This window comes from Zingiber officinale, chromosome 3B (genome assembly GCF_018446385.1).
Source record: "Zingiber officinale cultivar Zhangliang chromosome 3B, Zo_v1.1, whole genome shotgun sequence".
Lineage (NCBI taxonomy): Eukaryota > Viridiplantae > Streptophyta > Magnoliopsida > Zingiberales > Zingiberaceae > Zingiber > Zingiber officinale.
This window is the reverse complement of record NC_055991.1, coordinates 21,676,292-21,699,700: the sequence shown is the minus strand read 5'-3', so window position 1 is coordinate 21,699,700 and position 23,409 is coordinate 21,676,292. Positions and strand designations below refer to the sequence as shown.

At 41.0% G+C, this 23,409-nt stretch overlaps 1 protein-coding gene across 1 annotated transcript; it reads left to right on the top strand.

Annotated features, from left to right (window-relative positions):
* Window positions 1-4,162: 4,162 nt before the first annotated feature.
* LOC122056139 (CBL-interacting protein kinase 6-like) lies at window positions 4,163-5,851 on the top strand. The gene has a single exon (XM_042617942.1). It carries the CDS (start codon window positions 4,378-4,380, stop codon window positions 5,653-5,655), a length of 1,278 nt encoding a protein of 425 aa, XP_042473876.1. The 5' UTR covers window positions 4,163-4,377; the 3' UTR covers window positions 5,656-5,851.
* The last annotated feature ends 17,558 nt before the right edge of the window (window positions 5,852-23,409 follow it).

Genomic DNA, 23,409 nt, shown 5'->3' with positions numbered 1-23,409 from the left:
CAATTCAAGCTTGGCTTGAGCTTGGCTTGAGCTTGACTTGGGCTTGGTTCGAGCTTGGTTTGGGCTTGGTTCGTTTAGATTTTATCAAGCTCTCAATTCAAGCTTGGCTTGAGCTTGGCTTGGGCTTGGTTTCAGCTTGGCTTGAGCTTGGTTTGAGCTTAGTTCATTTAGATATTATCAAGCTCTCAATTCAAGCTTGTTTGATTGTTTGAAACTTTTAATTGTTTGATTAGTTATTAAGATTGATAATTTAAATTTATTTATTTTATTTTATTATTTATTTAGCATATTGAAAGAGTTTTATTAATAAATATGGTTCGTGAACATTGTTCACGAACGTTGTTCACGAACATTGTTCACGAATGTTGTTCACGAACGTTAACGAGCTGAACACATATGTGTTCAAGCTTGTTTGTTTAGCTTAACGAGTTGTTCAAGCTTGTTTGTTTAATTAATTTTATGTATATTGAACGAACATAAACACGCTCTTACCAAGCCGAACATCAAGCTTGTTCACGAACGCTTGGTTCATTTACAGCCCTACTTCTGGTGCAACAATTCGCATTTCCCTCTTGGGATTGGGATGTAAGATTTACGTTCCGTTAATCCCGAGATTTGATCCCTCGATCTAAATGGTAAACCTTCATCTATTTATCACCTTAACTATACCGGTGAGAGATAGTTACAAGGGAAACACAGGACAGGATGTGTGGTTTCTTGGCCTTCGGCGAGGGGCAATGGCGATGAGAGACGATAATAGCAATAGACGCAAGCCAACCATAATTAGAAGTAAACAAAAGATCATTTAAACCAAATTAACCGATTGAACATATCTAATTCGGAAGCTGTTTGATGAATTCAAAAGTTTATATATTTTTTAATAAAATATAGAATTTTTCACAAATCAATTAAATCGAATTTTTATCAATTGACCATTATATTATAATCAATATTATATTATAATCAGTGTATCGGATTGCAAGTAATAATGTCATTAGTCAATTGATGATAATGATGATTATCAGTTAATTTAATAACAGATTGAATTAATTAATTTTTTATTAGTTCCGATTATTCAATTTTGATGACAAAATTTAATCGAATTAGTTTGTCAAAAAAAAAAATTCAAATTAATCAATTTTGATTTATTCAATTTGCTTAATTTTTGAAACCCATTGCCCGGCCTAACCCAAAATCGACCTACGATCCATTTACCTTGTTAAATTCCACAGTTTGATCCGGAATTATGATGGGCCGTTAATTGCAGCCAGATTAGATGGAAGGAAAATGCAAATGGGTCGGATTCTTTTAAATTGGACTTAAACGTGTTCCTAACTGGTTTGTTTATAATTGGGTTAGATTTATAACACTAAATATGGTGTCTCAATCAATCACATGGTTGTATAAAAGATTGTGAGTAGGCAATTTAATTAGATATAGACTATACAAATTGAATAGATCAAATGACTTAGATAAAGTTAAAGCATACGAGGCTAACCGAGTGGATTGAGTAACATTACTAAAACGTCTCATAGGTCAGCCTAAAAGAATCAACATAAATAAATAATGCTATGTACAATCAAAATGACAATTGTATAAAAGAAATTGGATGAAAAGTTCAAGATATAAAAATAATATTGAATATAGTTTGTTGCTTCACTTTGACATTTTTTAAATAAAGTATATCAATAACCTCCTTTTATTGTCCTTATAAGGACAATAAAAGTTTAAAATAATGAGAGATTTTGAAACCTAAATTGATCTAAGTCTAGACATTTTATTATAATAAAAGTTAATTATGCTTATTTCATTTCATGTGTGTTTCATAGGACTATAAACAAGTCGAGCCGAGCCGAATCGAGTTTTAGGATGTTCAAGTTTGTTTGATAAGATAATCAAGCTGAGCTGAGCCGAGCTTAAAATGAACTAAACTTTTGAAATGAGTGTTCGAGCTTGGTTTGGTTTATTTTTTATGAACTTGAGCTTGTTTAAAGTTTGGCTTGAGTTTGGTTCGTTTAGATGTTATCAAACTCTCAATTCAAGTTTGGCTTGAGTTTGGTTCGAACTTGGTTCGTTTAGATGTTATCAAGGTCTCAATTCAAGCTTGTTTAATTGCTTGTAACTTTTAGTTGTTTGATTGGTTATTGAGTTTGATAATTTAAATTTATTTATTTTTTTATTTTATTTTATTTTATTATTTATTTAGCATATTGAAAAGAGTTTTATTAATAAATATAGTTCGTGAACATTGTTCATGAATATTGTTCACGAACGTTAACGAGCTAAACATATATATGTTCAAACTTGTTTGTTTAGCTTAACGAGTTGTTTAAGCTTGTTTGTTTAATTAACCTTATGTATATTGAATGAACATAAACAAATTCTTATCAAGCCGAATACCAAATTTGTTCACGAACGCTTAGTTTATTTATGGCCCTAGTGTTTCATAGTCCATCTAAAATTATATGAAAGCCCACTAAATAATTATTAAGTGGGAGAATTGTTTTTCCTGACATATGTCTAAAAATTATAGAAAACAAATATCTCTTACTCTAGATATACTAGAAAAAAGATTAGAATATTAGATTATACATGATGAAAATAACCAAGAATATTTGTCAAAAGTATATCTCTTCCTAATGACATATTGTAAAAATAAATAAATAAATTCTATTCGCATATAATCATAAATCATTTAATTACTTGAAAAAAAATTCATAAAAATAATTTAAATAAATAAATTTTGGAAATTAATTTCGTGCACTTTATTAAGAACCTAATGATCTAATCATGCAAGTGGTTCATCTAAGCACATAAGACCATCTCCAACCACAAAATCTATTTTGGTGCACTTTTAACACTAATTTGGTGTCATTTGAGCACCAAAATTTTTTCCAACTCCAATCAATGGACACCATTTCCTACACTAAAAGGAATATTCTTTAGAATATTCTATTTTTCCATCTTATAATTTATTATTCAACATATATATATTAATTTGTTAAATATTTTTATTACGATAATAATTATTATTAATTTTTATGATATTATATTTTTAGTTACAATAAAATTAAAATTAGTATTTTTATAATTTTGTTAGAAATAATTTAATAAACATACTAATATTTAATATTTAGAGATAATACACAATCATAAACATGAACAATTTAGATAATTTTTTAAAAAATATTTTCACCAAACTAATAACACCCAAAAATATTTTAAATATAACTTGCTTATTAAAATATAATATATTTTAAAAATCCGTACTTGCACCAAATTGGTGCAAGTGAACAGTGCAGCACCATCTTGGTGCTGTACTGTTCACATGCACCAAAATGGTACAGATTTTGGGGTCTCCATTGGAGGAGACCTGGTGTCCCTTTTACATCAAAATAATGTAAAAAGGCACCGGTTGAAGTTGGTCTAAGACAAGTCAAAATGAATAAAACCCAACAAGTTGCATAAAAGTCACAACTTGTCCTCGTGCAAATGATCAAAGTCCACAACTCGTGTCTGATTTTAGAAGTCAAATTGATGTGAGGAGTAATTTCATTCACGTGCCTTTAATGTAATGTGTAGTAGTATTTAGTTGGAAAACAAAGCCAAATTCCTAACTCTAACTATGTCCCAAAAAAAAAAATTTACTAGTGGAGTAGGGGCGCTTTGTCCTTGTCAAAGGCCAACTATTACACCTTTTTCTTTATTGATGAGATGTTTATTCAATTTATTAAATTATATAAAATAAATACATAAAACTTAAATTGTTTTTGTCATAATGATAATTGATTTGTTTTGTCCATATTTAAGATATTTTTTTATTTTAAAATCCTATTTTAAGAAGTCAAATTTAAGTCTCTTACTAGTTGTTACCAGTTGGATGATTCACTGGATGTAACCAGAACGTTAACATCCAACTCACCGATTTGACCAAACTTACGCGATCAATCTGACGGTAGGGATTCTCCCACGTCATCAACCAAAATATATCACGTTTGTTTCCACGGTCAGAAGTTGCGCGTCATCCCACCATCCCGGACCCTTCCTTCCTTCCTTCTTCACCGTTGGATCTGAATGGACGGTCCAGATTTCACAATCTCTGCTTCCGGCCCTCTTCCTGCGGCCGCCTCTTTCCTCTGTATAAAGCAAACCTGCGGAGCGGAGTTCACTCACATGCCCTAACGCCGCTGCCGTCGCCGCCGCAACCGCTGCTTCTTCTCGTCGTCGAAGTCTAGCCACGGGGATGCAGAAAGATGGGGAGGAAACAGTTGGCATCTAATCTCCCTGCTGCGAGAGGCGGTGGGCCGGACGGAACTTCCAGCGGGAGTTCTTCGAGGATTGGAAGTTTGAAAGATCCCTCTTTTGGTTACCTTGGTGATGGAGGACTGCGGTGGCGGCGGCGTCCTCCAAGGCCGCTACGAGCTCGGCCGCGTTCTGGGCCGCGGTTCCTTCGGGAAAGTTCACCTCGCCCGCGACCTCTGCGCCGGGCGCAGCGTAGCGGTCAAGGTGGTGGACAAGGCGACCGTCGTCCGCGCAGGGATGATGGATCATCTTAAGCGCGAGATCTCCGCCATGCGGATGGTCCGCCACCCCAACGTGGTCGCGCTCCACGAGGTCATGGCCACCCGATCCAAGATCTACCTCGCGATGGAGCTCGTGCGCGGCGGCGAGCTCTTCGCCCGCGTCGCCGGCGCCGGGCGCCTGAGCGAATCCGCCGCGCGCCGGTACTTCCGTCAGCTGATCTCGGCCGTCGATTTCTGCCACCGGCGCGGCGTCTACCACCGCGATCTCAAGCTGGAAAACCTCCTCCTCGACGAGAACGACGATCTCAAAGTCGCTGATTTTGGGCTCAGCGCACTGGCCGACCCCGCTAGAACAGATCGGCTCCTCCACACCTTGTGCGGCACGCCTGCGTACGTCGCCCCGGAGGTGCTATTCCAAAGGGGCTACGACGGGGCCAAGACCGACGTGTGGGCCTGCGGCGTCATTCTCTTCGTTCTCCTCGCCGGATTCTTGCCGTTCCGAGACGACAACATCATGGCGATGTACAAAAAGATCTGCCGCGGGGATTTCCAGTGCCCGCCCTGGATTTCTCCCGGCGCCCGTCGCATCATCGTCAAGTTGCTCGACCCAAATCCCAACACCAGAATCACCCTCACGAAGCTCATGGAGTCTTCGTGGTTCAACAAATCCGCCTCGCAGAAACCAGAACAAAGCAAGGAAGAACAGATTGCGGCGCATCTGGCGGAGGAGCCAGAGAAGTTGAACGCTTTTCACTTGATATCGTTCTCGGAGGGCTTCAACCTTTCTCCTCTGTTCGAAGGTGCGAGGAAAGAAGGGATGAGGTTCACGACGAAGGAGCCAGCGAGCAGCGTGGTGTCGAAGCTGGAGAGCGTAGCGGCGAGCACGTCGTGGAAGTTGCGGGTGACGAAGAGCGGCGCCGGCGGGGTGTGGATGGAGGGAGAGGACAAGGGGAGGACGGGGAGGCTGGCGATCGCCGCTCAATTCTTTGCGCTGGCAGAATCTGTGCTCGTGGTGGAGGTGAGGAAGGACGACGGCGACACGGTCGAGTACCAGAAGTTCTGCGCCTACGAGCTCCGGCCGGCGCTCAAAGACATCATGTGGTCGCCCAATTGCCAACCTATCACTGCCTGATAAAGAATCCTAGTTCATCCTGAAGTTCGTTTACAGTTAAATTCTTCTTTCTTTTCTAATTGATTCATGATAGTAACTTTGGAATTTATTCTGATGATTCTTGTGAAAGGATCTTCTCAAAATCAATACCAATTTCTAATCTCATTCCTAAATAAATTTTCTCTTAAACAGAATAAAATAGCCAATTCCCTCTAAATAGAGCTGAGACAAACTTACAAGAAAACACCAAAATGAGACATTTTACTCTATCATGACGATCATTTGCATGAAGAGATCAGACATCTAGATAATCAGACACCTAACGAGATTTTTATTTCCGTTTATATTTATCGTTTCTTTGATTAAAGGGAATAATATTTCATTACCTAATAGATTTTAAGTGTTGATAAAGTCTCTACATTTAGGATAATTGATAAAATTACTAAACTTCCAAGAGAATACTAATGCTGATGACAAATTAACGTTTGAGAGATCCTGTTAATATCCCGTTAATAAATTTGAAATTTGATAAATCTCTACATTTGGGACAATTGGATTAGCAGACACTTATCTACATGTGCTTAACGAATTGCTTATGCCCATTTGAAACTATTTTATGAAATCTTAATTCTGGGTTAATTGATTTAATATCTATAGTGATAGATGTATATTTTGTTAATATTAAAGTAAAAGATGATATTATTCATCCCAAACGATCGAGTATATATTTTGCCTATATTGTTAGTATACACACCATCTTACTCCTTGTCCCAATGGCATGGCCTTTCAAAATCTTGAATATGTTGTCTAATTAGTTTTTTTTTGGAACATGATTTTGATTCTCATGAGCTTAACTTTTAACTCGACCGACACCAAGTCCATAACCACCTAGATTTTACAAACTAAGTCTGATAAAATCTATTGATTCCAACTATACTATCATGAGACTTAGGTTGCAAAACTAAAAAAAATATCCATTATGGTTGTAGCAACAAAAATCATAGGTTCACTAGTTTCAGTAGCTTCTTGAACTTGAAAATAAAAATGAATAACGCTAATTGTCTGACTTCCATTGTTTTGATCTCGAAATTCCTTCTCTGATTTGTTTCTTGTGAATCCTCCTAAGGGTGAAGGAAATGATATAATGGGACCTGCCCCTCACAATCAACTGGATGCTAAGCTTGCGGCAGCAGGGAGGGGAATGCCTGACAATGGCCCAAAGCTCATGACGATGTCATTCACTTAAGCGTTTTATCTACATATTTTCATATCCATGGCTGGGAAACCATTGTTAGAGAGGAAGTATGATACGTAAATGCTTTTGGTGAAAGCCCACTTTATAAATGAAAGAGCTTCGACCAATTACTTTTACTTTAGTAAAATATCATAAAAAAAAAGAAAAAAAAGGAGAGGAAAAACTAAAGATGTCACAAGGATTTACAAGCCTTCAATTCTAAAGAAAACCCTTTACTTAAGTAAAAGAAAAAGAAACGAAAAGAAAAGACAAATGGCAAATGAAAGATGCTTGCCTGGATTACAGCTTGCATGAGATGTAGACTAAGGATATTTGTTTTGTAGGGTAAAACGAGTAAAAGAATACTTAACAACTTTGCTTGTGACGATGGCAAATGAAAGATGCTGATGGTAAGGAAGTTTGCTTCGTGTTAGTTTTGTACATATCAAAACTAGTTTGGTTCACTGCAACTCTCTCCATCCTTCACTAGCAAAATAAATAAGAGGTTGAAGAAATTATTCTTGTGCTCGTGGAATTGAAGCATCTATTGCTGCAGGTGCTACCATCGCCTGCCATGATGGCACAAGGTCGCTTGCTGTGTATCCAAAACCACTTGGCCATGGTTTGTGATAGCCTTTGGGCTATCAATTCAATGATCGTTATCCCTGAACTAGGAGTGTTATTGTATAACGATTATTTGAAATTGGAGGAGTTGGATTGGGTGTTAGATGTGCCTGCAGAATTTGAAGATTGGGCGATAGATGCATGTGGCTGTAACAATTATAGATGTGGGAGAGTTGCTCAGTCGAATCTTGGATTGGGAAGCAAGTTTGCATCGTTCCATTGTGGGCAACACCAAATAAGTGCACTTTTGCCATGTTATTCTGGTAGAGTGTTACGCAACCATAAGTGCACGGTTTCATCGTCCGTAATAAAAAATTATCGATTTCACAGGGACTAGTTATAAGCAATAGAGATGTCTCAATTAACATGCATTTGTAGGAAGTTGTCGGTTTTCTCCTACAGAAGACAACCGACAAGGGACCTTGATCTACACCACAACCGAATAGATATGAACCCTATGAAGTCCGTTAGCGGGACTGTCTGTCACTAGCGTCCCTCGGTCATACAACACAGAAACACATCTCTACTCAATCCACGTAATGATGTTGGTATTAAGTGTTAGTAATTAGCCCTAAGAGCCAATCATGAGATGATTAGGCCTTTTGGGTTACTCATTGAGTTAAACTCAAATGAACCACTCATTGGATTGAGTCCAATCCGAATTAGACACATTTGATTTATGGGTTAGACTCAATGGGTTAGACTTATTGGGTTATTGGATTAATGGTTAATCCAATATAATAAATTTAACCCATTAAGAGATATACAAAGAGCCAAAAACCCTTGGTATTCATAATATGAATATAAATAGGTTTTTGGATTCATTTTTCCATTAGATGAAAAGAGATGAGAATTTGATGAGATGGTGATGAGAAAAGAAGATGGATTCATTTTTCATTTTTCTATTGATCTCCCTCTCCTTCCTCCTCATTCCTCCTGGGCTGATTCTTTATGTTTTGGCTAAACCATTTTTCTTGCTAGCACAAGAAGATGGGTCTTCTCCGAAGGCTTCGCTCGTGTGACGAACGAAGGATGTGTTCGTGTGGATACCGTAGACGCGCGGATGCTTGAACGCACTGAGATCAAGATCCAAAGAAAAAGTTACTGTCGGGATTGCGAAGGGCACGCAACAAAGGTATACCTCTCATGTAAAACTTAGTATATGATTGTTTTTCTCCTTCGCATGGATCTTCTAGAGAGGATCTAGTTAATTTTCCGCTGCGCTTAAGCGTGTTTAGCGCACTAGATCCCTATAGTGGTATTAGAGCCACTTGCGAAGGGCTATGCTAAGTTATTAGAATTTTTATATATGATATAGAAATTGCATGATAGGTTTACTGTGATTTACAAAATTACGAGTCTCGACCATACTATGAGTCTCGGCCAGATTGTGAATCTCGGCCAGATTATGAGTCTTGGCCAGATTTTGTGTCTCGGCCAAATCCTAAGCCTTGACTGAAATGAGTGTTTTTGTTGAGAACGAAACATAGTCGGTATGTGACCAACAAGGTCTCGGCCAAAAGTGTTTTGTTGAGAACGAAATATAGTTGGTGTGTGATCAACAAGGTCTTGGTCAGAGGTGTTTTGTTTAGAACAAAACATAGTTGGTATTGTGGGCAGTAGGGTCTCGGGTATAGCAGCAACTCATAAAATGAGTATGCAAAATATTTTTTTTGCATATGGGGCACTGCCCCTGAAACCCCCACAAGGGGCGCCGCCCCCTTGACCCTCGCTCGCTAACCGACTAGCGGGACCGCCATGACATTACGGCTCATAATTTATTGTTAAAATCATAGTAAATTTTATGTCATAAAATATTGTGAAGCTTATATGACATGGTGCATGGTTATGACCTTTAACCCCAATGTGATTGAATGTGTATGTGTTATGATTCCGCAAGTGCACGGATTCATCATCAGTAATATATAAGATTGTCGAAGCACAGGGACTGTTGATTAAGCACTAGAGATGTCGTAAAGTAAGTTATCTAGACGGTCGAAAGTTGGCTTGGCGCTTGCAAACTAACGAGAGTGATTGAAAAGAGAAAGAGAAGGAGAAGAGAATCGATCTTGGAGGGAATTGAACTTTGGGAGATGGATTCTAGGATTTCAGTTTCATTATAATACTAGGAGATATTACATAGATTGCCTAATTTCTACCCTCTATGTCCATGATCTTGTAGGAAGTTAGATTGGTCAATATCATCGAATAGAGACGATTCCTATGAAATCCTGTAACGGTTAAACCCTGTCACGAGGGCGCCTCGGTAGATCACAGGAATACATGTCTAGTGAATAACATTAAGGATAAAGGTAGAGATTTGGTACGATTTCCTACTTCCTTATGGAGGAATTACCTCTCCTTTCAAGAGAATGTCCTAGACGTCCGTGAATGTGTTACCCTTGTCACTAGGGCCCCTCCGATGTACGATCTAGAGTACTCTTTCTACGAGAGCAACAATTCCTAAGGGATTGTTTCTCCTTTTAAGGGAACGCCCTAGACGTCCGGAAAGGGTTACCCCTGTCACTAGGGCACCTTGGTCAATACGCTCTAGGGCATCCCCTTTGTGTGATTAACAATCCTCCACATCGATCAACAAAGCATGCAAAGGAATATAAATATGTCACACACACAATTCATCATGAACAAGGCATTAACAAGTCATTGAATAGAAATATGACGAATCCACATAGTTTTACATCTCCATCACATTATAAATACTCCCTAATCCTAGAGGAGGATATCTACTCCATTGCAAGGGAAGAACAACCCCAAAACATAAAGTAAAGCACACTTACAACCCTTGATGTGAGAAGAAGGGGAAGAAGAGATGCTTGTCGAGGTTTCCAATGTCTTGGGGATGCCTCCTTGCTCTGGAGATGGATGGAATGTCAAGGGACGGCGGTGGATGAAGCTCTAGAGTTTTCCCTAAAGGGGAGAACCCTTTCCCAAGAAGAGGGACGACGTCCCGAACCAAAGATCATCAAGAATAGGGTTCTTGACCCTTATATAAGTTAGGGCATGGGCGGCGCACTGCATGGCCGTGCCAATATGGCACGACCGTGTCTTCATTTATCTCTGGTCGTGCTGTATGGCCGTGCTAATTGGCACGGCTGTGTGGACCTGGTGCTCGGCTCTGGGGATACGACTGTGCAGAATTGCACGACCATGTACTGCTTGGTCACAGTTATGGTGGGCACGACCGTGCAGGATTACACGACCATGCTCTGATCCTTCTCTGGTTGGCCGCACGACCGTGCAAGAGTTGCACGACCGTGCACTTTCCTTCTTCTGTTTGGCCACACGGTCGTGCGAGGTTTCACGGCCGTGTTCTCTGCCTCGTTCCAGTGCGTCGACAATTGCTATTTTTGCTCCAAAAGTTATCCCTGTCAACACAAAATAGAACAAAGAGTATATCTCCGAACAAAAGAGTATTTATGCTGAATATATGCTAAGAGAGGTGAACATGCATAGAATATATGTGAATAAAATAAGTGAATGTGTGTCAAAACATGTATAAAGGATCATAAGATATACGCACATCAGTGTGTATGTTGTAATTCATAATATGACCTGCATGTCATGCCTCTACTTTTTCATTCTTGTTGTAAAATTATGTTGGTGCGGGAAGCATCCGACGATCGAACCTAAGTTTTGATAATGGAAAAGGGATTCAAAGTTAAGATTATTTGTTATCTAACATGTGCGAATGAGGTTGCAGGAAAGTCCTAACTGCGGTTAGGTAGGTGGAAAACCCTAGGGGGTGGTAACCTTAGGTCCTAGGGGGTGGTAACCCTAGGTGGAGGAAAATTCTAGGGGGTGGTAACCCTAGGTGGTGGAAATCCTAAGGGGAGGGTAACCTTAGGTCCTAGGGGGAGGTAACCCTAGGTGGCGAAAAATCTTAGGGGGTGGTAACCTTAGGTTCTAGGGGATGGTAACCCTGAGCGAAAAGTCCAGTCGGTCTCGAAGATCGGACTGACATCAGGTATGCTCTCCTGAGTGGAGTAGGTGAGGACGCGCTCCCCGGAAGAGGGAACAGTAGGCGTCGGTTCGACCTAAGATTTCCAGTTGGAAATCAGAAGTCAGAATCGGACAGTCCGGTGACTGTCAAAATATTTTATTAGTATGTTTATTATATACTAACTTTGTTTTACGGGATATGTGGTTGTTTGGTGGACTAACATATGTTGTAGGGACAAAGGGCAAAGTTTTGCCTTGGATGAACAATACCTGAGGCGCCCTCATGGAGCTTGAGGCGCCTCGGGTGCAAGGCTAAAGAAACTCTGTGCAGCGAAGCTGGAGGCGCTCTCATGGAGGCTTGAGACACCTCGGACAGGCTTGAAGGTGCCCTCAAGGTGTATGGAGGCACCCTCAACTGGATAGGCTGCAAAGGATTCAGCGCTCCTCCGTGCGACGAACTCGGCACGGATGAGGGCGCCTTCAAGAAGGTTAAAGGCACCCTCAATGACCTATATAAGGAGGTCTCGACCAGCAACTCAAATCAACACATTCCGAGCCATCCTTCAACTGTGCACTACTAACGAGACGATCCGGCTGAACTACAATAAGTCCCCGACGACCTGAAGCTAGGAATCTTCAATTCTTGTTGTCGGTATAGCTATTTCAATACTGTTAAATTGTAATACTCTTGTAACCTTTTGTGTGATATAGTTTTTGCCCAAAGTAACGCTCAACGAGCATGGGTCTTAGAGTAGGAGTTGCCCTAGGCTCCGAACTAAGTAAACACTTGGTGTCGTTTGTGTGTTGAATTTGTTTTAATTTCTACTGCATTTACTCGAACGTTTTTCGATTACGATAAGTAAAAGTCATGAGCGCTATTCACCCCCCTAGCGCTTCTCAATCCAACAAGTGGTATCAGAGCGGGGTCGTTTCGATTTGGTGCAACCACCAATCAAGCACTTTTTCGTGGTATTTTTTAATTTTTCGAAGTCGATCGGAATTGGTATTCTTGTAGTCTTTCGATCTAGTTTTCTTTCGTAATTGAATTTGTCTCGAAGTTGGTGCAACACCACTCGAGATCGCGTAATATCTTTCCTTTTAAACCACACTGCTAATCCAGGATCAAGTCTTGGGACACGTCTTTTTCGTTCTTCTTTTGTGCTAGATCTTCAATGGCTCTCCAAGAAAGCTATAGCACTGCTTGCCCACACTCTTCACTGGAGATGATTTCGGTTATTGGAAGGGCCGGATGGAGGCGTATCTTTAGACTCACTTTGAAGTCTGGATGATTGTCAAAATCGGGCTCGAACTACCAATTGGCGGCATCGGCAAGCCAATTCCATACGAGAACTGGGACGCGACCCTAATCAAGGAAGTAGAAGCCAACACCAAAGCGACTTGTACCCTCTAATGTGGATTGACGAAGGAGGAGTTGAACCACGTCGGCCCGTTCTCGAGCGCCAAAGAACTGTGGGAGAAGCTGATTGAATTACACGAAGGAACGTCCGACACCAAGGTAAGTGATAACCATGATTTTGGCTATATTATCTTGATTCATAATGCAAGTTTTTAATGATTTTCTCATAGATTGAACTCATATCTATATCACATTTCATAATTGCATTTAATCGTGGACCTTTTGCAAATTGGCTTATAATCATAGTATTAGATGCTAATATTTGTCATATTCTTTATAGGCATCAAAAGGGTCATGAACCCGATCAGATCGGACCACATTTGGGCTCAAATCTAGGGCTAATCAAGTCGATCAAGCCTTAGAACGATTTGGACTATCCATTGAAAATCAGAGAGATCTGAGCCATACGTCAAGAATCTGGTCCATCCAACCTAATGAGGAGCATATCTCGTCCATTGATGAAGATCCAGAGATTTTGATCCAGATCCAAGACGTTCTAGCTGTTGATCAAGACCTGAATTAATCTGGACCGTTGGATCAGATTGGGAGAGGTTTAAAACCGGAGAAGCTACAGTGCATCCTCGAGCTTGAGCGTTTTCGCGACCACTGTTCATCCTTCTTTTTCAGCGACGCCGAAGCCTCCCATTCCACATTCCAGATCTAAGATTGAGCTCCTTCGTCGACAACAAGCTTTGGACAAACCAGCGACCAACAATCAAGGAACAAGGCGCGGTTTGAGGGTGTTCTCTGTTCAGCGAACTTGATTCCGAAAAGTTCATCCTCGAGCAGATTGAGGGTGTTCTCCATTCTGAAGAGGTGATCTTCAAATGCTGGTGGATTCAGGAGATTGTGAGCTTGAAGAGGGCGTTCCCCACAAGATATCAATGTTCAGATGAGCTGGGAATGCAGAACTTCACCGCCAGTTGCTTACGGGCGTTCGCAATAGAATCTCTGCTTCATGGCAGAGAGTAAGGAGTTTGAGCTAGGGTTTGGTTGTGGAATGCAACTTGATTTAGTTTTCTTTTTAATTGTTCACATCTTTGCTCAGATCTGATGATCTGATTTCCTAACATTTGCAATTCCGCTTGATTTCTTAGATTTGCTATCAAATTTCTTTAAATTCCTGCAATCCAATTTCTATTCAACAACTCAAATCTTGCAATCTGTTTTCGGTATGCATATTTACATTCTTAGTTGCATTTAATCCATTCCTATATCAAAGTCCTTTGATCTTAATTTTTGATCTTTATGACGGTAAACATGCTTGTATGATGAAGGCTCAACTTGAGATTTTAATGGCTACTGTGATTGTAATGGAAGATATATCAATTGATTCATTAGATTCAATGATACATAAGAATTCGATTTAATTGTTGTTAACCATGAGATGGAAAAGAATCATGCTTAGATTAGATTGACCTTTCTTTGATGCAATTCTTGATTTTATTAGATAAGTTCAATTTGTAATGTGAATCAAATGGAATTGCCTAATTGATCATGTAGATGTGAGAATTCAATTTGAATCAATTCTAGAACTCACACACACTCACTAGTTATCCTTGGAGAAAAATACGACTTGGGACTCGTTGTTACATCTCTTTCTTGAATTACTTTGATTCCCAATCTTGATTAATTTGGAGAGCCTAGTGACATGCGAAAAAGGCTAACTACCAATAAGTAAGAGAGATCTTATTATGAATAAATTATATAATATAAAATTGCAGGAAGGTGAAACGACGAGCTAGCTGCACGCCCACATTCAAGATCTGCTCAATGGACTACACGAAATCGGGCAAAAGGTAGAAAATAGAGACATCATCAGGTATTCCCTAAATGCTTTTCCGAGGAATACCTTGTGGGCGTCCATGGTGGATGCCTACAAGGTATCCAAGGATCTGTCTTCAATTAAATTAGATGAGTTATTCTCAGAATTTGAACTGCATAAACAAATTAACTCACGTCCGGCCGAGAAGGGTATAGCTTTGGTTGCAGGTACAGGCAGAGCGTGCGAGTCAAAACCAAGATGCAGAACCGAACCGGAGACAGAAGAAGATCCGGATTTAAACGACGATGACGACGAGCTCACGGCCGAACTCGTCAACCTGGTGAGGAAACTCTACAGAAAGAAGAAGGGTTTCAACAAGAAGGATGTCAAAAAGGTAATCCAGTACAAGGAGGCCCAACCAAACTCAAGGATGAAAGTCGAAGTTACCTGCTATGGATGCAACCAGAAGGGAAACGCCAAGGCGAATTGTTTGAACCAAAAAGACACGAAGAAATAAAAAAAGAAGAAGGCCCTGAAGGCGACTTGGGACGAGTCCTCTTCAGAAGAGTCCGACGATGAAGAACTCGAACAGACGAGCTTCCTTGCAATGACAGCTTAGGACAGAATCAATGAATTCGGAAGCGAGGACGAATCGGAAGCTGAGTCCGAGAGAAGCCACGGATCCGTATCCGTTTCTGAAGGGCCTAACCCCTCTGTAAGTACGTCTCGTTTGTACAACTTGATTAATTATTTAATGCATAAATTAGCAAAATCCAACATTCGGATCAAATCACTTCTAAAGGAGGTAATATCCCTTAAAGAAGTTGTTGGTGCAACCTTAGGTCAAGGTTGACATGGTTGACCCGACTCGAGGTGACTTGACTCGAGTTGTATTTTGATGTTTGACTTGGGAAGATTGTCGGTGCAACCTTAGGTCAAGGTTGACCTAGTTGAGTTGCATGTTGATGTTTGACACTTGTGGAAGAGTTGTATTCTTGATATGGGACAAGAATAGATGTTTAGGAGATTATTGGGGCAACCGTAGGTCAAGGTTGACCTGGTTGACCTGATTCGGGAAAAAGTCCAAGTATGGAGACTTGGCAACCGAAAAGTCCAAGCAGGGAGCTTGGCACTAAGAAAAGTCCAAGTATGGAGACTTGGCACTGGAAAAGTCCAAGCAGGGAGCTTGGCACGCGAAAAGTCCAAGTATGGAGACTTGGCACGGGAAAAGTCCAAGTATGGAGACTTGGCACTGGAAAAGTCCAAGTATGGAGACTTGGCACGGAAAAGTCCTAACTGGGATGTTAGGCAGTGTGGAAAGTCCTGGTGAGTGAAGCCAGGCAGTGGGAAAGTCCTAACTGGGATGTTAGGCAGTTGGAAAGTCCTGGTGAGTGAAGCCAGGCAGTGGGAAAGTCCTAACTGGGATGTTAGGCAGTGTGGAAAGTCCTGGTGAGTGAAGCTAGGCAGTGTGGAAATCCTGGTGAGTGAAGCCAGGTGAAAGTCCGGGTGAGTGAAGCCAGGCAAGGGAAAATCCAGATGGATCAGGGATGATCGGACATCTGGTGTGGAAAAGTCTAAGTGGGTCAAAAGGATTGACCGGACACTTAGCAGGGAGTGCTAGCAGGTCAAGGGAGTGACCGGATGCTAGGCATAATGTACCAACAGGTCAAGGTTGACCGGATGTTGGTTTGGGAGACTTGGGACTTGGTTTGGGCAAAAACCAAGCTCTGGATCGGTCTGCAGACCGATCCAGTGATACGTTTGTATATCTGATCGGTCTGGTGACCGATCAGATAACAAACAGAAGGCAAAGCACAGTTCTGTGAGCTTACTGATCGGTCTGGGGACCGATCAGCATGAAGCCTGATCGGTCTCCACGACCGATCAGAGACGCAGCCACCTCTCTGTAAGAGAGGTGGGATCGGTCCGGGGACCGATCAGACTGGGGCCTGATCGGTCTCTCGGACCGATCAGGATAGCTCCAGACCGATCAGGGCGATGCCTGATCGGTCTGGCCCTAGCCGTTGAGAGATAACGGCTAGGCTATTTTTGGCTCCTGTGTTTCTGGCTTTTTGGCTTGCAGGTTCGCAGGTTATATAAGGATTCGAGCGACTCTACAGAACTTCTTCTTCGAACCTTCTTCTTCTTTCTGCTGTTGAGCTCTGCTGAGTTCTTGAAGCGTTGAAGCTTCGCGTGAGCTTCCTTTTGGCTGGGTCACCTGCTGTTGTAGGCGCTTGGAGCTGCTGCTTCTTCCAGTCGAAGAGAAGGCAAGCAAGAGCTTTCTTACTGTTGTATTTCTTGCTGTCTTTCCTTGTATTTCTGTACTCTCCTTACTTGCTGTTGCAAGAGTGTGTTGTGGCGAGGTTTCTCCACCCAGAAGGAGATTGTATTAGCCGGTTCTCCGGGGACTCATCCACCGACGGATTGACTGGACTCGTCCACCTTACGGACACGCCGAGGAGTAGGAGCCCTAATCTCCGAACCTCGTTACATCGCTGTGTTAAGGTTTGATATTCTTCCTTTCGTTTCTAGTTTATTTTTCCGCTGCGCTAACGAAGAAACGAGTGATTTGGGGCGGCTATTCACACCCCCCCTCTCTAGCCGAGTACGAACGATCCCAACAAGTGGTATCAGAGCGAGGCCGCTCTTCGACGGATCAACACCCGGGGGAGCACGGGCTAGAGATGGATCTCTATGGAGAAGATGTCACGATTCAACCCTTCTACGAGTCTCAAGACAACTTCACATATTTGAAGGTAAGGATGATGTATTTTCTTAGAACTAATATGTTACATTGGTTTTGTGTACAAGAAGGGTTTTCCCCTCCGATGGATGAGGAAGGAAAACCTATCAAGAAGAAGGAGTGGACGAAAGAGCAAATCCGACAATCCGAAATCAATGACGAGGTAACAAAAATTATTGAATTTGCTTTGCCTAATAATGTTTTGTGCAAGATAGATAGGTACAACAACGCCAAAGAATTGTGGAACAATTTGGCAAAATTCCATGAAAAGGAGCCTAGTGAGCCAAGTAGCTCACATCATGGAGGAAGCGAATTGGAAGTTGAGGGCTACTCAACATCCAAGGAAGAAGAGGAGGAGAGCTCTTGTTCAAGATCGGAGCAAGAAGAGGCATCTACCTCCGGAAGGGATGAAGAAGAAAGCTCATCTCCATCCACAAACCTAGGTAACTCAAACACTTTAATTTCGAGCAAATTACATATATTATGCTTTGAGTGTAGGGAGTATGGACATTACAAGAGCAAATGTTCAAAGAGAGTTAGGAAGACTCCACCGGCACCTAAGGTCAAGGAAGCCGGAGGCCCGATACGCAAAGGCAAGGAGCACGTGGTGTGCTTCCAATGCAAGCGAAGGGGACACTATAGGAGCCAATGTCCGAGGGGGAGGCAACCTCACAAGGACAAGAAACCAAGCACATCAATAGGGGGCTAAGGCAAACCCTAAGGTAATCTCTAAGGTTCATTATTGCAATTCTAATAAAACTCATGCTAGTAGTTTTGTTGCAATTGTTAATAATGATAAGCATGTTAACTTTAGGAATCAATACATGTGCTTAGGAGCTAAACATGTTAGCCTAGGTAAGGATAACACTAGAAATACCAACCCTAGGATTAACGCTTCTAAAGTTAAGGAAAACCTAGGTAGAAATCCCAAGAAGACTAGACACATGCCTAGGAATATCTCAAGAGAAAATGACAAGTTAACACTTGAGGTATTAGAGAGGGAAAATCAAGTCTTGAGGTCAAGACTTGATAATTTAGAAAAGGCTCTTAAAAACATGGAGAAGTCATCTCTAGGGTTTAAGAGTCAAAAACCCAAGTCCAAGGACAAGAAAGGTTTGGGTCACAAACCTAAGTCCCAAGTGGTCAAGCCCACTTATCATAGTGTTCCATTCGATTATGGAACAAAACCTAGGGCTAGGAAGACCACCACCAAGGTCACAAGGGGAGTCACCCCTAGAGTTGATCTTGATGAGTCCCAAATGACCAAGGCTTCAAAGCCTAAGAGGGTCATTAGGAGGGTTGCTAGGGAAGTTATCCCTAGTGAATATTTAGTGAACCCAATGAGCTCTAATAGGTATTGGGTTCCTAGGAGCATCTTCTCTATCCCATAGATGGGTTAGAGAGTGTCAACTCCAATTAGAAGGGTAGTTAACCCAACTTTGAGGAAATTGACACTCAAGGAGCATTTTCAAGGTTTTGATAACCTTTGAAAATGAAAAAGAATTATTATTTACTCCTTGAAGAGTAAATTGTGTCATATTGAAAAATATCGATTTTAATCTTATTTGGCACAATTTAAGAAAACCTAGAGAAATACCATAATTGGGATTTTGGTTTTCTCTTAGGGATATATGGGCAATCTAGGGTTAGATTTTAAGTTAGCTAAGGCTAAGGATACTTAGATAGGGAATTTAGGTATTTTATTTGTGCTAACTTGCCATGATTGGTTGTCATATGCCATGCCATGACATCATATTTAGTTTATTATCATTTGAAATGTCATGATAATGCTTAGGCTAGTTTATATGTCATGCTTTATTTAAGTTTTCAAACTTTATGCCATGACATCATGACATTGGCACATATTTTTACTTATGATATCATTATATGCCATGTCATCATCTCTTGCATTATAATCAATGAAATTGATTTAAGGACAAACATATAATTTGATATTGAGATCAAATTGGTGTTTAGAAAATGCATGAGAACTTAGCTTAAGTTGACCTTAATCCATATCTCACATCAAATTGACTTGAATGTGGTTTAATACACCTTAGATGTGTGTGAGATATTAGGATCATGAGTTAGGATCAAGGTGCATAGTCCTTGTACCTAGATGACCCTAATTCAAGAAATTAAGGATCATAGGGAAAGCTTGTGTACAAGTCATGTACATCTAGCCCTAAGATTATGGTCCTAAATTCAAATGGTCTTAAAAGCATTTTAAAATTATTTTGAAAAACCTTGATGAAGCCTTCCTAGTGATTGCATTCATCATTGAACATTGTGATACAAAGTTGAGTTAAACTTGAACTATTTCAAAGTTTTTGAACTTTGTATCAAGATTTGAAAATGGAAACTATTTTCATAGAAAACTATTTTTCCCTGATAGAATATGGTATGAGGAATGTATCCTCAAAATTTCACAATTTTTTGAATTTTCTGGAATTTGTTGTAAGTTTCTGAATTTCGGGAGAGAAGAAATCAGAAACCGCCTGATCCAAGGCTGGATCGGTCACTGGACGGGAAGCTGGATCGGTCCGGGGACCGATCGGAGGTTCTGATCGGTCTGGACCGATCAGTGGTGCAGTTTCTGAATTTCATCGTGTCTGAAATTTCAGATGGGAGATGAGTTTCGGGTTTCTAAAGGTTTGAAACTCTCCAAGACATTGTTGGTGCAATGGTCAAGGGGGAGTTGATCTTTAGGGAGAGTTTTACCTATTAGTCAAGGGGGAGTTGACTTTTAGGGAGACTTTTTACTCCTTAAGACTTTTGAGGATTAGTGATATGGGATTATCACTAAGTTGATTGTTGAGTTTATTATCTAGGGGGAAATTAAGAGTTTCAATGAAAGGTATGGGACTTTCATTAGGAAGAAACTCTTGACCTTGATATCTTTTTTTCTTTTTGATGTGTGTCAAAAAGGGGAGAGTGTTCATTGGAGAATTATTGGAGAACCCAAGTTAGGTTATCGGGTTAACCTAAGTTAGGGGAAGAATGTCAAGGAATGTTCAAGGAAGAACATTGGAATTCTTTTTGATGTGTGTCAAAAAGGGGGAGAATTATTGGAGAACCCAAGTTAGGTTATCGGGTTAACCTAAGGGGAGAATGTCCGGAGAATGTTCAAGGAAAGAACATTGGACATTGGAAGATGGTTGGAAAACCTAAGTTAGGTTATCGGGTTAACCTAACTTGATTATGGGTTTTGTCAAACATCAAAAAGGGGGAGATTGTTGGTGCAACCTTAGGTCAAGGTTGACTTGGTTGACCCGACTCGAGGTGACTTGACTCGAGTTGTATTTTGATGTTTGACTTGGGAAGATTGTCGGTGCAACCTTAGGTCAAGGTTGACCTAGTTGAGTTGCATGTTGATGTTTGACACTCGTGGAAGAGTTGTATTCTTGATATGGGACAAGAATAGATGTTTAGGAGATTATTGGACACCGTGAGGTCAAGGTTGACCTGGTTGACTGATTCGGGAAAAGTCCAAGTATGGAGACTTGCATGGAAAAGTCCAAGCAGGAGCTTGGCATGCGAAAAGTCCAAGTATGGAGACTTGGCACGGAAAAGTCCAAGTATGGAGACTTGGCCGGAAAAGTCCAAGTATGGAGACTTGGCACGAAAAGTCCTAACTGGATGTTAGGCAGGAAAGTCTGAGTGAAGCCAGGCGGTGGGAAAGTCCTAACTGGATGTTAGGCGTTTGAAAGTCCAGTGAGTGAAGCTGGGAAAGTCCTAACTGGATGTTAGGCGGTGGAAAGTCCTGGTGAGTGAAGCGAGGCAAAGAGAAAGTCCTAACTGGGATGTTAGGCGGTGTGGAAAGTCCCGTGAGTGAAGCCGAGCAGTGAATCCTGGTGAGTGAAGCCGGTGAAAATCCGGTGAGTGAAGGCAGGGAAAATCCGGATGGATCGGGATGATCGGACATCCGGTGTGGAAAAGTCTAAGTGGGTCAAAAGGATTGACCGGACACTTAGCGGAGAGTAGCAGGTCAAGGAGTGACCGGATGCTAGGCGTAATATGTACCAACAGTCAAGGTTGACCGGATGTTGGTTTGGGAGACTTGGGACTTGGTTTGGGCAAAACCAAGCTCCGGATCGACTGCAGACCGATCTAGTGATACGTTTGTATATCTGATCGGTCCGTGACCGATCGATAACAAACAAGGCAAAGTACGCTTGAGCTTCGATCGGTGCGGGACCGATCAAGATGAGCCTGATCGGTCTCCACGACCGATCGGAGACGCAGCCCTCTGCAAAGAGGTGGGATCGGTCCGGGGACCGATCAGACTGGGGCCTGATCGGTCTCTCGGACCGATCAGGATAGCTCCAGACCGATCAGGGCGATGCCTGATCGGTCTGGCCCTAGCCGTTGAGAGATAACGGCTAGGCTATTTTTGGCTCCTGTGTTTCTGGCTTTTTGGCTTGCAGGTTCGCAGGTTATATAAGGATTCGAGCGACTCTACAGAACTTCTTCTTCGAACCTTCTTCTTCTTTCTGCTGTTGAGCTCTGCTGAGTTCTTGAAGCGTTGAAGCTTCGCGTGAGCTTCCTTTTGGCTGGGTCACCTGCTGTTAGAGGCGCTTGGAGCTGCTGCTTCTTCCAGTCGAAGAGAAGGCAAGCAAGAGCTTTCTTACTGTTGTATTTCTTGCTGTCTTTCCTTGTATTTCTGTACTCTCCTTACTTGCTGTTGCAAGAGTGTGTTGTGGCGAGGTTTCTCCACCCAGAAGGAGATTGTATTAGCCGGTTCTCCGGGGACTCATCCACCGACGGATTGACTGGACTCGTCCACCTTACGGACACGCCGAGGAGTAGGAGCCCTAATCTCCGAACCTCGTTACATCGCTGTGTTAAGGTTTGATATTCTTCCTTTCGTTTCTAGTTTATTTTTCCGCTGCGCTAACGAATTGTAGGAAGAAACGAGTGATTTGGGGCGGCTATTCACACCCCCCCTCTCTAGCCGAGTACGAACGATCCCAACAGAAGTGACTAATTCCGAATCTCTGGCTGACCCGATTTAGACTAGAGTTTCAACTCAAGTCCAAAAGCTTGAGGAAAAGAATTCCAGTTTGAAAACTCAAGTCAAGGATTTGAAGTTAGCATTGGAATGGTTTACACTGGGTTCCAAGAATCTTGACTTGATTCTTCGAAAACAGAAAGTTGTATACAATCGATCCGGACTAGGGTTTAAAGCTAAAAGAAAACACCGGTCTCATCTATCGCTTGTTAATAGACCGAATAGAAAGATAGTCCAAGCATGGGTACCTAAGTCCAACTTGGTCAATCAAGTTGGACTTGGTCAATATTGGATCCCCAAGGATCAAGTCCATTATCTTGATAGACCATATCGAGGCTATGATCCAGGGGGAGCCAATAGAAAAACTGTCTTAATAAATAGATAAAATTGTTTGATGCTTGTTTATTTTCTTTTCCTTGTAATATGCATGTTTAGATTAGGTTAGATTAAGGACATAGTCGTAATTTACACTTGTTTAGTTAAACCTAGGGGTTTCAAAAGAGAAATTAAATATATATTTTCTTTGAAAGACTCTGTTTAAAAGTGATGGATGATCTCATACTCAAGAAGGCCTAGTGCCTCGCCACAGTCTGGGAGCCAATCTTCGAAATGTATATTTAATTAACCAATTGGAATACCTAAGTTTAACTCAAATGTAAATTAATCCTTAGAAATAATCTAAATTAAAGATAACCATCTCACAAAACTACTTAAGGTTCCCTGATTGATAACTTAGACTCAGGTGAGATGGATCTAGGTTGAACTTAGTCCAATTTAACTAAATCTAATTCAATTTAATCAACTTAACTATTTAATTAATAATAATTAATCAATTTAATAATTAATCTAAGTAATTAACTAAATAATCAACTTAATAAACTAAATTAACTTAACTTAATCAACTTAATAAACTAAATTAACTTAACACAATTAATTTAATAAAACATCTCACAATCACCCATAGGAATATCATGTTTGATCATTTAGATTGGATGAGATGGTATATTAAGTTGATTTCAAT

What these genes read in the sequence shown, in the direction of transcription:
- LOC122056139 (XM_042617942.1), top strand. Translation starts at nt 4,378, where the DNA reads ATGGAGGACTGCGGTGGCGGCGGCGTCCTCCAAGGCCGCTACGAGCTC.